This window comes from Zophobas morio, unplaced genomic scaffold (genome assembly GCF_036711695.1).
Source record: "Zophobas morio isolate AGI-343-1 ecotype UQ-CSIRO unplaced genomic scaffold, CSIRO_AGI_Zmor_V1 ptg000011l, whole genome shotgun sequence".
In the NCBI taxonomy this organism is placed as follows: domain Eukaryota; kingdom Metazoa; phylum Arthropoda; class Insecta; order Coleoptera; family Tenebrionidae; genus Zophobas; species Zophobas morio.
Genome location: NW_026972116.1, coordinates 15,494,250 through 15,507,195, shown reverse-complemented (window position 1 = coordinate 15,507,195; position 12,946 = coordinate 15,494,250). Strand labels below are relative to the sequence as shown.

Below are 12,946 nucleotides of genomic sequence, written 5' to 3'. Positions count from 1 at the left end.
TCAAAGATCCGAACATAAAAAACGACTGCTGTCGCCTCTGCAAAGCAAAACCTGAAACGATCCAGCACATAATCTCTTCTTGCAGCATCCTAGCACAAACTGACTACAAAGCTAGACACGACAACGTCGCCAAAATCATCCACAAAGAATTAGCAACACTTATGAACTTAATCGAAGATACGACACCGTATTACACTTACATTCCATCTCCGTTCCTTGAAAATAACAAATACAAATTATACTGGGATCGCACAATACTTACAGACTTAAACATTACAGCTAACAGACCAGACATCATACTTATCAAGAAACACACGAACGAAGCCATTCTCATTGACATTGCTGTTCCCAACACAAACAACATTATTCAAACATACCACACCAAGATTTCAAAATATCTACAGTTATCGATAGAAATTAAATCCATGTTGAATCTTAAAAAAATTTCAATTGTACCTCTAGTTATCTCTAATGTAGGTGTAGTTCCAAATAGCTTAGTTGAGAATTTAAAGTCTTTGCATTTGAATGATTCAATAATTATCAAAATTCAAAAAGCTGTTTTGTTAGGCACATGTCATATTGTTCGTAAGTTTCTTGAACAGTCTGATCATGTTAGTCAGATTAGGTTAGCACCAGTAGGTCAGAGTAGTGTAGGTCAATTTTCAAGTGATGCGCGGATAAATGGTCGGTAGTTACGCTAGACTTTTGGGGATGGGGTGAGATTAGAGAATAATAGCAGACTAATTTGTATGCTGTAATTCTAGAATCTCGAAAGTTGTTCTGTTAATCTAATCAATGCATATCATTACTTGGTCTTAGTACCCGTAATGATAGAAGTCTTGCCTGAATGCCGGTCATTTCCGGGTCAGTGGTGGGTCTTAAAATAAACGAATAACGTTATGCTTTCAAAGCTTAATTAATTTGCAAAGATATATCTAAACAAGTAATTAAAACACAATTCCTTCATCAGTGATTCCATTAAAAGAAAACTTTTTATGATGTTATATCGTCAGATATAAAATACATAATAATAATTCTAGATACACTGTATTATAAAAAAAAATGATTCGAAACTGATTTGTATTAGTATACTGCGTTTGACACCAGTGACTTAGTTAACAAGACCGTGTCATAGTGGAAAAGCAATAATGCCAATTTTAGTATGCGAGTCATGATCTACTCTAAATCAAAATGTTTTCAAAGGCATGGAACCCTTACTTTAATTAATATCTTTTTTTTTAAGTAAAATGAGTATATTTTAGATTAAATGTCCTCTCTTGTAACTAATTTCTCAACACTTCCTTCACATCTTCGTGGCTTTTAAACATTTATGAGAATGTTGCACCAACGCTGTCAAGTATTTCCGTGTCACTCCAGCTTAGTCTTTGAAAAATATATCGCTATCATTTCTGCGACTGTTTCGAGACAACTTTCCGGTTTTCAGACACCATCTGCTGACATTAACTTAGCCAATACTCACTTTAAACTCATTTATTTTTCAGTTCGCATCCAGAAAAGTATTATCTTATCGTTTTTGTACAAACTTCAGAACTCCCTCTTGCTGTATACGAACAAGTTTCCAGGTATCTGGTAATTTCTTTCCCATTATTCACCGGCCGAAGTTGTTTTGTGTTAGGTGATATTTTCGGCACGACAGTCGTTGCGACCGTGCAAAAATACCGGAGAAAATTTATCGGCATATTGTAGTAAGTATGTAGGACCGCAGCTGCCCATACATCATTCGGTAAAAAAAAACAGCACCCATTGTAACCCAGGCCAGTCGAATTCAGTTCATCTAAATTTTAATGCAGTTTTTACTGGCCTCCAGTGCCGGCTGGTCATTTTTTAAGACCACATGCGAGTCATTTTCGGGCATGTATTATTATTACTGTTATCATTATTATAACTGATAATGTAACATCATCATTACTATTAACTACTAAGTATTTAGTGTCATTATTGATCCTCTTACAAGGCATGTTAGAACATTTTTACTGCATAAAAGGACGTAATGACGCCATCATCATTTTGTTAAATACGAATCACCAAATTTCCTTGCACGTGTTTACCCGGTAAAAGAAAGGTTTAATATCTTTCGATATGTTCTAATGTTTATATAATTACTACATTAGCCGGAACCATACAAACGATTACTTCATGGAACATTGACAACAAAATTATTCGTTTTTCTTGCTATAATTCCTACATTCATTCGATTGTCTTCGATTTTGTTCATCGGAAACATTATTACTGGTTTAGCGTGAAATTACAACTTTTCTAACCCTATTAAAACACCTGTTGTTTGTTTAAAGCTCTTTGTTGTTTCTTCGCTTGAAAGTTCACCGGAGAAAACCCGACACCACCAACTTTATCGCAATTTCGTCATTAAAATTTTACCAATGAATGTAGTATCTTGTGTCTACTCACGCGTTCGATTAATCTTTAAAAAGTTATTGTACAGAAAAACTTCTTGTAGAACAATAAAAATATGGTTATATTGATTACCTACCAATTAAAATGTTTGTAAACATTTCTGAAATATTTTATCAATAAACAGATGAAAAAACGAATCGCTTTTAAAACATGTTCTCCACCGAGCCACCGCTGCCTGCTCCATAATTAACACGTCTACCTCCATCCACTGTCATATTTTTAAAATATTACGATCACGCCCTTCATAAATGTACTGGAAAAAGCCCTATCACAACGGTCCGTGAAATAATAATTACCGTCAGAGCAACAATGATGGCTCGTTTCCCTGACATGAACAGAATGTAAATGCGCGTCAAAAAAACAATGTCAAAAAGCCACAACAAAAATTCAGACTTCCTGACAAGACTTAGATGCCGGTTTTGTATTCTTTATGCCTCGACGCTCGACGAAAACAATTTCGCATCTAACACGGAATAATGGGTGGATCGTTACAAATTCTCGCAGGGTTTTAACCTGAAAATACATCTGATTATGTGGCAAGCCCGAAAACGGTTTCATTTAAGCCCTGCGTCGAAAGATTTAATAATGCCTGCATGATTTAGGGTTTTTGATCTTGTTAGTCAAAACATCAGAGTTTGATCTTCAATTAAGCTTTTCACCAACAGAGAAACGTTAATTAATCTATTGACGATTTTATAATAGCATTAATAAGCGCCATCGGTGTTTCGGATGTTCTCCGGATCGCTATTTCCGAGAATAGAAAACCCATTTCCTTCTATAAAAAGGTTTTTTTCTCACCTTATTCACAAGATTATACTACTAATGGATTCTTCGTTACGAAAAATGAGGTGCTGTACTTTGAGCACTTTTTGCACAAAAAATAGTGGTTCATAATTGGAGTATTAATTTGTTTCAGTGAAAATTTCCGGATACATTTTTTTTCGATTTTTCTATCTACTGGACGTGCTTTGACTGTCTATTTGAATTTTTCCATTTCCAATATTATTCTTTAAACATGACAGTGTTTTCTTAAGATAGATATATTTAGAAATATTGAAATTCTGTAAGCGCTATTGGTTTTAGCTTAACGCTAAAGTAAGCTTCGTTCTTGCAAATATGACATATAAATATAAATAGCGCTAGGCTTCATATAGGTCGTTTTTAAAATAGAAATAGTGTAGAGTAAAATTTATGTGATTGTTTAAATCCATTCTCGCACGGATTATTTTATCACTATACGTTGCGTATTTTAAAATGTGTATGCATCAGTTTTGTTTTGATAAAAAGCCGGCAACACAAAAACATATTTCAAAATGAGGTAAATTAAAAAGCAATATGGTTTTAGAGTTGGCAGCGAATTATACGGCTGACAAAATTTGAATTCCATGTTGCAGTCGCGAACGTAACCGCTGGCTGTCTAAAAATGGAACTGTACTGGGCCTTTGAGAAAGATTTTAATTTTCATACACATATGCACGTAATACAAACAATAACATGACGTTTCTTTGTTCTATAGATTTCAGTGAAATTAAATGGGTTGTTGTTGAAAGAATAAAAAAATTGAGAAGTTGGAAAACGAATTCATGTGTTTCAATTTACGAATTACCAGTACTATCTATAGTGTTGATATTGTAGTATTTACAGAGAAATTCTGCTCGTTTTTATTAAATTTTCATCAGTGAGTTCCCAATATAAAAGTGTTCTAATTTTTTTTTTTAACTTCTATTTAAAATTCTTAACCTACTGAGCATCTACATAACGGCGAATAACATTGCGACTTATGGAAGAACATAAGAAAGATAAACCACGACTCCTACACAGTTTCTATAAATGATTATAGGGTCGAAATAGATTATGGAAACGTGCCGCCTCTCATTTTTGAACTTTACTAAATGCCCAAAGATCATGATATACCACACGTATCTGTATAACTGTTTTATTAACAACAATTTTTAAAATGCCAGAATTTTCGGAAAAACAATTGTGTTGTTTTTAGCACCTAGGGTCAATTTTCCAGAAAGTAATAATAATACTGTGAAAATATATTTAATCTCAATGCACGATAAATTAATAACCAGTATCTGTACTTGTTTTATGTTGTTCTTTTCCAAGATTCGCTGGACAAAAGTCAACTTTTCGAGATTAATTGAACAAAAATGTTAAAAGTTATTTATAGCACTTCAAAAAAGATTAATGGAATCGTTACATTTCAAACATAACAGTTACAGCTGATTTATAATTAGGGTCTGAACTGGCAGTGAACACCATCCTTCGCAACGCCAATTTATGCCCTAACACGCCGCTATATATTGAAGCATATTGTGCAATTAATCATGTTAAATAACAAAATTGTTCACCCAAAAACCCACGTGTAACTTTTTCTTGAGTAATTGCCCTGGCATGAGAGTTAAATATAGACCATTCGTCGTCGATTAGAATCTTTTCTGTTGGCTGCACTTTGTTATTTCGTGAATTCCCCACATACCAAAATAAAGCAAAAGGATGTTTTCGGTGTACTTGTTGACAGATCTCTTCGAACATATTTGGATTTTGGGGTCAAAAGACTGAAAAAATAGCGTATCCAAGACAGGACCAAAGTGTCTTTTAAGACCTCGTGTGATTAATATTTAAACTTTCGTTATCTCCTTTTCTCAATGTCAGTAAGTGTTCCAGTTTTAGGATTAAGTGTTTATCAACCAGTGTAAAATTAAACAAATTTTAAGTTATTGGTGAATTGGATTCTAGAAATATTTATACAAACACCAACTCGGCGGAAGTTAATTTCCAAAAATGTAATCAATCAATTTTATAGACGTATTATTATATCTTCCCCAAGATAAACTTAATGTATAAAGAAAATCAGAATAAAAATCGAGTTCAAGAAGGAAGTTCGAGACTCGAGGCCCTTAGTTTCCAACATAATCGGTTTAAAAATGTATAGAGATGAAAGCTAAGAGAACGTAAATTGCAATTTTAACCAATATTTAAATGTAACGTACTTATTAGCAATCAATTAACTCGTAATAGATCACAGCACGCATTACAGTTGCAGAATTTTATCACACATGTATCTGACTAATGAGTTTGGTAACCCTGAGATTGACAGCTTAAGGTTCTAAAAAATGGCAAGTCGTCCTCCACATAAATTTATTTTTATCGCTCTCATTAACGAATTTGACGTTTTTAGTTACATTACCCAGTTACAGGTCCTCAGACAATCGGGATATTTACGGTCCCAGGGTAATGACCCGCAAACCACGAACGTCCTCATATTTTGAAATAACAGACGCAACAATAAAAACATTTTTCTTAAACGCTTAGGTATTTAGTTTTTATGAGAATGAGCTTTTCATAGATGACAGAAAATTATATGCAGCGTCTGCGTATAAAATGTAGTGGATAATGTTTTGACTTTATGTCAATAATTTGGAAGTTTAGTCCCTCATGTTTATAAGAACATTGAAAAAAATAGAAACAACGGTCCATACTTGGGCTATTTTTTTATTATTATCTTCATTATTGCCGGAATTGTTTTAAAAAAATTCAGAGCTTAAATTTAAACACTTTGACAATTTCGTCGTGCTCAGATAACATCTCGGGGAAAGTTCCTGGCTGAAATCCCATTCGCTCGTCGAGTCTATCCAGACTTTCAGAGAAAGTATCAACACCGTATTATTCACGGATCAAATGACCTTTTTACTATAATTTTATTATACTTAGAGTTGCTAATAAGACGTTATTATAGCGATGATAATTTTATCTTCAACGATAATCGCACGCTTTATTATATCGTTAATTTATTACTCATAATAGGTACTTACAGGCATGATGTCATATAACGCAAGGATAGTTCAAGAACATTAAGTTGCTAAACTTTGTAATGCACTTTCTATAGCACTCCACGATTATCTCCCGCATGTTTCCTACATTGTAGCCTCGTTATCACGAACTGCAAGCAGTGCAAGCCATCAGCTTGCCTGAACTGAAAGCTCCTGATATTTATTTCTCTGCGTTCGGCTCCGATCCAAACTTTTTAAAATAACAAGGTCAAAAGTCCTGATTTTCTGTGCCATGTTCATGTCTCTCACCTCGCGAAATAGTCGCAGATGTTCCCGGAACTAAACCAAAAAAATTCGTGGAATCCTGATGAGCTGTTGACACGGAAAATTTAGTTGTTTTATTTTTAAACTTGTGTACAAAAGTATTTGAAACGGGCACTTGAATCGAGGAAAAACACACCACTGTGCAAGACGGTTTTACGAGATGATCCGCTGCACCATTACATGTTAGTGTTATTGCGCGAACTCTTCGTGATAAAGCTGTTTAATGCCGGATTTAACACGATTTCCATAAGCATGAAAATTAAAAATTTTCGTAAGATTAAAATGATCGCTGCTGCGATGATGAAGTTAGAAGGGAGGGTTATTTTCTCCTTGTTTTTCCGAGTGGAAACGCCGAATTATTCTGATGCGTTGTCTCCAACTTAAACGAAAAATTGCTGAAGCATGTGAACACGAAAGTCTAAAGATGCTTTGATTTAGAGTTTTAAACTAGTTTTCTTGAATAGTTTCGTTTTCTGAAGTTTGTTTTACTGTCACGATCAGCATGTAAGTGTGTATCTTTGATTTTGATTGATTCTGTTGAAATTTATTCTCTCTATTTCGCAGGACTTATTTAGATATCCGTTTTTGCAAAATACGTGTAGCAAATTCGCGTCAGGTACAAAATTTTATAAACAGGCTTGGATGCGTTAATTAAAATTTTCACACGATCGATATCACTCTAGAGAGATTGTCAGTATTTTTTAATTAAAACGTTTTCTTAAAAGGAAATTAATTGCGAATATGTGACGTTTTTTAAAATATTCACAAAAATTAATAAAGTCACAACGGAGTCGAAAAAATAGCTCAACTGGAAATATAACAAATATTCATCGAATCTGGTTTAATTTTTAATGAAACATTTTGATTTTTACTTCTCCAGCATAAGCTACGGAAAATTTTGCATGTACTTTATGAATATCATATAGATGGCATACCGCTAATCAACATTTAGTTAAATTATACCCACCAACAATTGAATATCAAGATTTTGCATAGTAAATGTAATACACTTATATGCTTATAGTTTATGAATCCACCTTTATTTTTTACCTTTGACATATAGATTTTTTTTAATTTCATATTGGCAATGTGGACACGTAGAATATGAAGAAATAGGTCTCCCGTTTCCGTATGTATGTCTGTCTGTCTGGATTTCTATTAAACAGATAGTCTCCGAAACTACTCGACCGATTGTTGTAAAATTTTGTATATAATACATAGATTAGGAATATCATGTAGAACCTTGAAACCTTGAAACTGCAAAATCAAAGCTCTAGATTTTGCAAACGTTTTATGATTATCGTAATGATGGTAAATCGTTAATCAAAATTTATTCGTTTATGTCCTCCAAAAAAATTGATGACGTGATCAAAAAATTTTACCGAATAAATCCTATCGAAAATGTGCAAAATATGATAAGTCTATACTTGTGATTTATCGTTCCATTCAATTTTTTTTAGAATTGCTTATACAGGATGACTCAAAAGAATTAGTCAGTGCGTCAATTTATGTTATTTATTAAATCAGGAATTGCAAAACCGAATGCTTTGAGATTTTGTAGACGTTTTAAAGTTATCGTAAGCCTGGTAAATTTGTAGTCACAATGTATCTGTTTGTCCCCTCTCCAAAAAATTGATGACGTCAAATCAAAATTTTGACGAATAATTACTATCGAAAATGTGGCAAAATATGATGTGATTTTTCACTGAATTTATATTTTGTAGAATTACTTATCCCGAGTAAAAAAAATCAATGAGTAAGTTTATTTTATTGAATAAACTAGGAACGAGGCACTCCAGTTTTCCGAAAATTTGGCAATACGATACTGTTATTATTAGCACTGCACCTACACAAAATGATATCTATGTCCCTGCAAAAATGTTGATGACGTCATCACAAAAGGTTTAAACTCAATTGGAATACACCCAAAGCATGCTTCTGTATATTTACTTTAATATTACTCTTATAGGTATCTTTATTTTAACTTCTAGGGGTTCTCGTAATAAACATAAATTCGAAAAATGATGGCTGTTACATCGACCATACCAAAATTTTGATTTAAGTTTCCGCCAAAAATTAATGACTAATTACAAAATTTGATTTTCTGAAATTTTATTTATTTAATGAAAACCCCTAAGCTAAAATAATACACCAACCGACAGACAGATGACAGACAAACGGAAACGGGATTAGATTCCAGATATTTTTTCTAAATGTTCGATATAAAATTGATTTATGGTGACATAATATTTATTTCTTTTTTTATAGAATAGATTTAACTCAGTAAAAAAATATTCATTATTGAATACATGGAATGTAAAAAACTGGTTTAAATTATTTGAAAGAATCAGACCTCGTGACAAAACTTTTATAGATTCTATAGAAATCACTGCAAAAAATAATAATATTATTAATAATAATAATAATAATAATAGTTTATTGATCCCAACAGGTCACCCCAATTACAGGAACCAAACGACTAAATAAAAATAAATTCATTGTTAACAAAAATCATAACTTAATTATATATAAAAAAACTATTAAGACAAATCCCTAATACAACAGCATATGTAACTAGAAGAATCAAAGTGAATGTCACATTTATCAGCTATCTTATTGTACAAAGAACACATTAATGAAATTGGTGATCTAAATAAAATATTTGTGCGCGAATAAGTTTTATAAAATAACAGGTGTTTACGAATACTAGGACGCGGTACCAGAAAATTTATCTTATTTAACAGTGCAGCACAATCATCCTTATTGTTAAGAAGATTATACAGAAAACGTATGATTAGAATGTTGCGACGCACACTAAGAGCTGTAAAGTTAAATCTTCCTAGTAGAGTGTCGTGATTAAATCCACGAGAAGGATATGCACCATCTTCCATAAAGGCTAAAAATTTGAAAAATTTTCTCTGAACAGCCTCCAGATTGACTCGGTGAACTTCGTAAATTGGCGACCAAATAATAACACCATATTCCAGTCGAGATCTGATTAAGGAATAGAATAAAATTTTTAGAGTGTTCTGATTGGAGAACTCACGACCATTTCGAAAAATAAATCCATACATTTTGAAAGCTTTTGCTATTATGTCGGTAATATGTTGCACAAATGTAAATTTAGAGTCGAAAATTATTCCCAAATCTTTGAAGCTTTCTAACCTTTCAATGACGACACCGTCAATGTTGTAATCGTATTGAATAATCAATTGCTTTCTAGAATATGACACAATTTTACATTTTGAAATATTCAGCATGAGTCGGTTTTGTTTACACCAAGTATACAAAAGATGTAAGCAAAATTGCAAGAAGGCACAGTCCTCTATCGATTCTATTTCAGTATATAATTTGAAATCATCTGCAAACATAAGCTTTTTACATCCTACTATATCCGCTAGATCATTGATGAATAGGAGAAAAAGTAGAAGGCCTAAATTAGAACCCTGAGGTACACCTGAAGATGGAAAAAACGATTTGGAAATAAAATTTCTATATTTAACTACGTGTTCTCTTTCGTGTAAATATGACTGAAACAGTTTGATTAAGGAATTAGAGAAACCCAAACGATTTAATTTTTCAACTAGTATAAGATGATCAATTTGGTCAAATGCCTTAGTGAAGTCGGTGTATATTACATCCCACTGTCCTCTGTTATCAAGGATTTCACATACATATTGTGAGAACGAAGTCAGATTCGTAATGGTGGACTTTTTTTGTTGAAAACCGTGTTGATAAGGAGATATCATATGCTTGGTTGAGTTGTAAATGTCACAGTACAGAATCATTTCCAGAACTTTTGAAAAATTGCACAACAGGGAGATACCTCTATAATTGGTGACATCATTCTGTCTTCCTTTTTTCAAAATGGGACAAACGTACGCTCGTTTCCATAAAGATGGAAATACCGAATTTTTTAATATTAAATTGAACAATATACAAAGTGGTTGTGCAAACGCATGTGCACAATCTTTAATTAGGAAAGAAGGAACACCATCGATGCCCATAGTGAAGGAATCTTTGCATCGCTTTAAACATTTTAAGACGTCATCCACTGTAATATGCGATGTTTCAATCTTCGTACTGAACATGGGCTTTAGTGATAATTGAGAAAAGTCTGCTGGACTAGGCTGGATAAACACGCTGTTAAAATATTCAGCAAATGCATTTACAATATCCGTTGGGGTTGAAAGTTGTTTGTTATTATACTCCATATGAGCTGGAATCCTCGATGTACCCTTTTTCGCTTGAATGAAACTCCAGAACTTTTTTGGATCACTAGATATTGAAGCCTCGATTGTAGCCAGGTATTTTTTATATGCTTCCTTGATTAGACGTTTACATTGAGAGCGACGATGTTTGAATAAATTATAGTAATAATGAGTTTTGTGTTTTTTATACAACGAATAAAGTGATGCCTTATTATGAATACTTTGAATTATTTCAGTCGTGAACCATGCAGGGTAATACTGACGATGACTAGATGAAGACGAAAATTTTGGTACAGCCAGATCAAATAGTTTATAAAGTTGGGCATAAAATTGCGAACAAGCATCTTCGACGTTGTCGATGTGTTCCAAGAAAGTCCAGTCAGCAGCTAACAGTAGATCATATAACATAGGATAGTTGGCTTTTTTGGAATTGTAACTTTCATTTAAGTTGTTAATTTGAAAAGCATACGACGAAGTGAAAGACAAATTGAAATTAATAGTGATGGCAGGATGATGAGAGTCTTCCTCTACTAACGGACAATCTGCTCTATCAACGGTACAATTAAAGTTAGAGTAAATAAGATCAAGAATGCGGTGATTAGCGTTAAGAATATTATTTTGTTGTTGGAAGTTATAAAATTGACTAAAGTTATTTAAGATTATGGAAAATTTATCATCGGCAACCGATAAGAAATTAGGAACATTGAAGTCACCAATAACAAAAATCTGATCATTGTTGTGCAGTATTTCTAGTACACTGAACGCATCCAAAAAAGCTTCATAATCAAGATACGAGGTTTGGGGAGGTATATATAATACAAAAATAAATAATCTGCGATTGTTGCTACCAATAACTTTGACACCAACTATGTCAATTGAAGGAACAACATTACTAATGCTAGATAAATCTAGATCTATGCAGTTGAACGAGTTTTTCACTGCCAAAATTACTCCACCACCTCTCGTTAACCCCGTATGTTCAGCGCATCGATCCTTTCGAAAAACAATAAAGTTATCTGGAAAAAGTTCACTGTTATAAATATCACTAGTTAACCAAGATTCAGTTATGGTGACAAACTCGAATTCAGATTCAGAAATAGAATTATAAAAATTAACTGTCTTAGAACGCAACCCGCGCACATTCTGATAAAACAAATTGAACGAGAAATAATTGGGTGACGCTGTTAGTTTAAAGTAACGATTTTGGGGATACCATTTACATGCCTAATTATTAAGTTAGTTTCACCATTAGCTGCTCGCCGATTTAGTTCACTCTTGACCTGTTTATAGAATTCCATCTGCCGTGGTGTTCTGTCAAAAGATATCGAAATATTTTTGAACTGATTCAAGTTCTTTAATTTTTTCGCATTTCTGATGAATTGTAATACTTCTCGTTCATCATTTAAAGTAATTTTGATTGGTCTAGCACGGGTATCGGAACGGCGACCTATTCTGTGAATTTTTAAATTATCAATGTTGTAATCCGGAATAATCTGGTTCAAAACATTATTAACTGATCAACGATCTTGCTCGGTCGCTTGATTAACATTGAACTCATTAGGTTGCTCATCTACACCGAACATAATTAAGTTCTGTTTGCGATTTTGTCTCTCTGCGACTTCATTTACAATTTCTTCAAAATTATGCGCAGGCGATGATGTAGTAGTGTTAACGGATGACTTTAAGTCCTTTAGTTGAGCTTCAAAATCAGATCTAAGTTTTTCAATATTTACTAAGAAGTATTGTTGAAGAGAAGTTATGAGAGATTTGAGGTCTTTGAATTGTGACATATTATTGTTACAGTTAGTACACACGACTTTAATAGTTTTAGATCTGGCCCTGGTCCATACAGCATCGCTTTCCGAAAGACCAACGCATTTAAGGTGTAGTGGTCCTTGACAGGCATCGCAGGGAATAGTTGTAGCATTTGCCACACTATTACCACAATTTAAACATACAGGCATAATGCTAGTGGGAAAAAGACAAGGGACACACGTTTCACACACCTGCGGCCTATCAGGGTGACTGACTTTAATAACAACTTGAGGCGGCCACGGAAGGGTTAGCAAATCAGAAAGACAAAGGAATCAAAATACTAAATAGTTCGCCTATCAAGGTTGTAGACAGGTAAACAAAAAAGGTATAGTAATCAACAGAGCCGATACCTGTGACCTCTCCCAGAATTAAATAGCTTCCCAG

The 12,946-nt window shown here is 33.4% G+C and overlaps 2 protein-coding genes across 4 annotated transcripts in view; both read right to left on the bottom strand.

Moving 5' to 3' along the window:
* LOC135127345 (zinc finger MYM-type protein 1-like) overlaps positions 1–6,260 on the bottom strand; it is a 36,659-nt gene extending 30,399 nt beyond the window's left edge. The window contains exon 1 of the mRNA XM_064053790.1: positions 6,255–6,260. Within this exon, the coding sequence (XP_063909860.1) occupies positions 6,255–6,260 (6 nt within the window). The remainder of the gene's footprint in view (positions 1–6,254) is intronic.
* The window catches only part of LOC135127027 (putative tyramine receptor 2), a 214,280-nt gene that overhangs the window by 87,208 nt on the left and 114,126 nt on the right, over positions 1–12,946 (bottom strand). The window contains exon 1 of one of the 3 annotated variants that reach the window (XM_064053325.1): positions 6,255–6,405. The exons of the other annotated variants lie outside the window; for them this stretch is intronic. The gene's annotated coding sequence lies outside the window, so the exon portion shown is untranslated. Of the gene's footprint in view, positions 1–6,254; positions 6,406–12,946 lie in introns of those variants that run through there. 3 annotated transcript variants of the gene reach the window in all.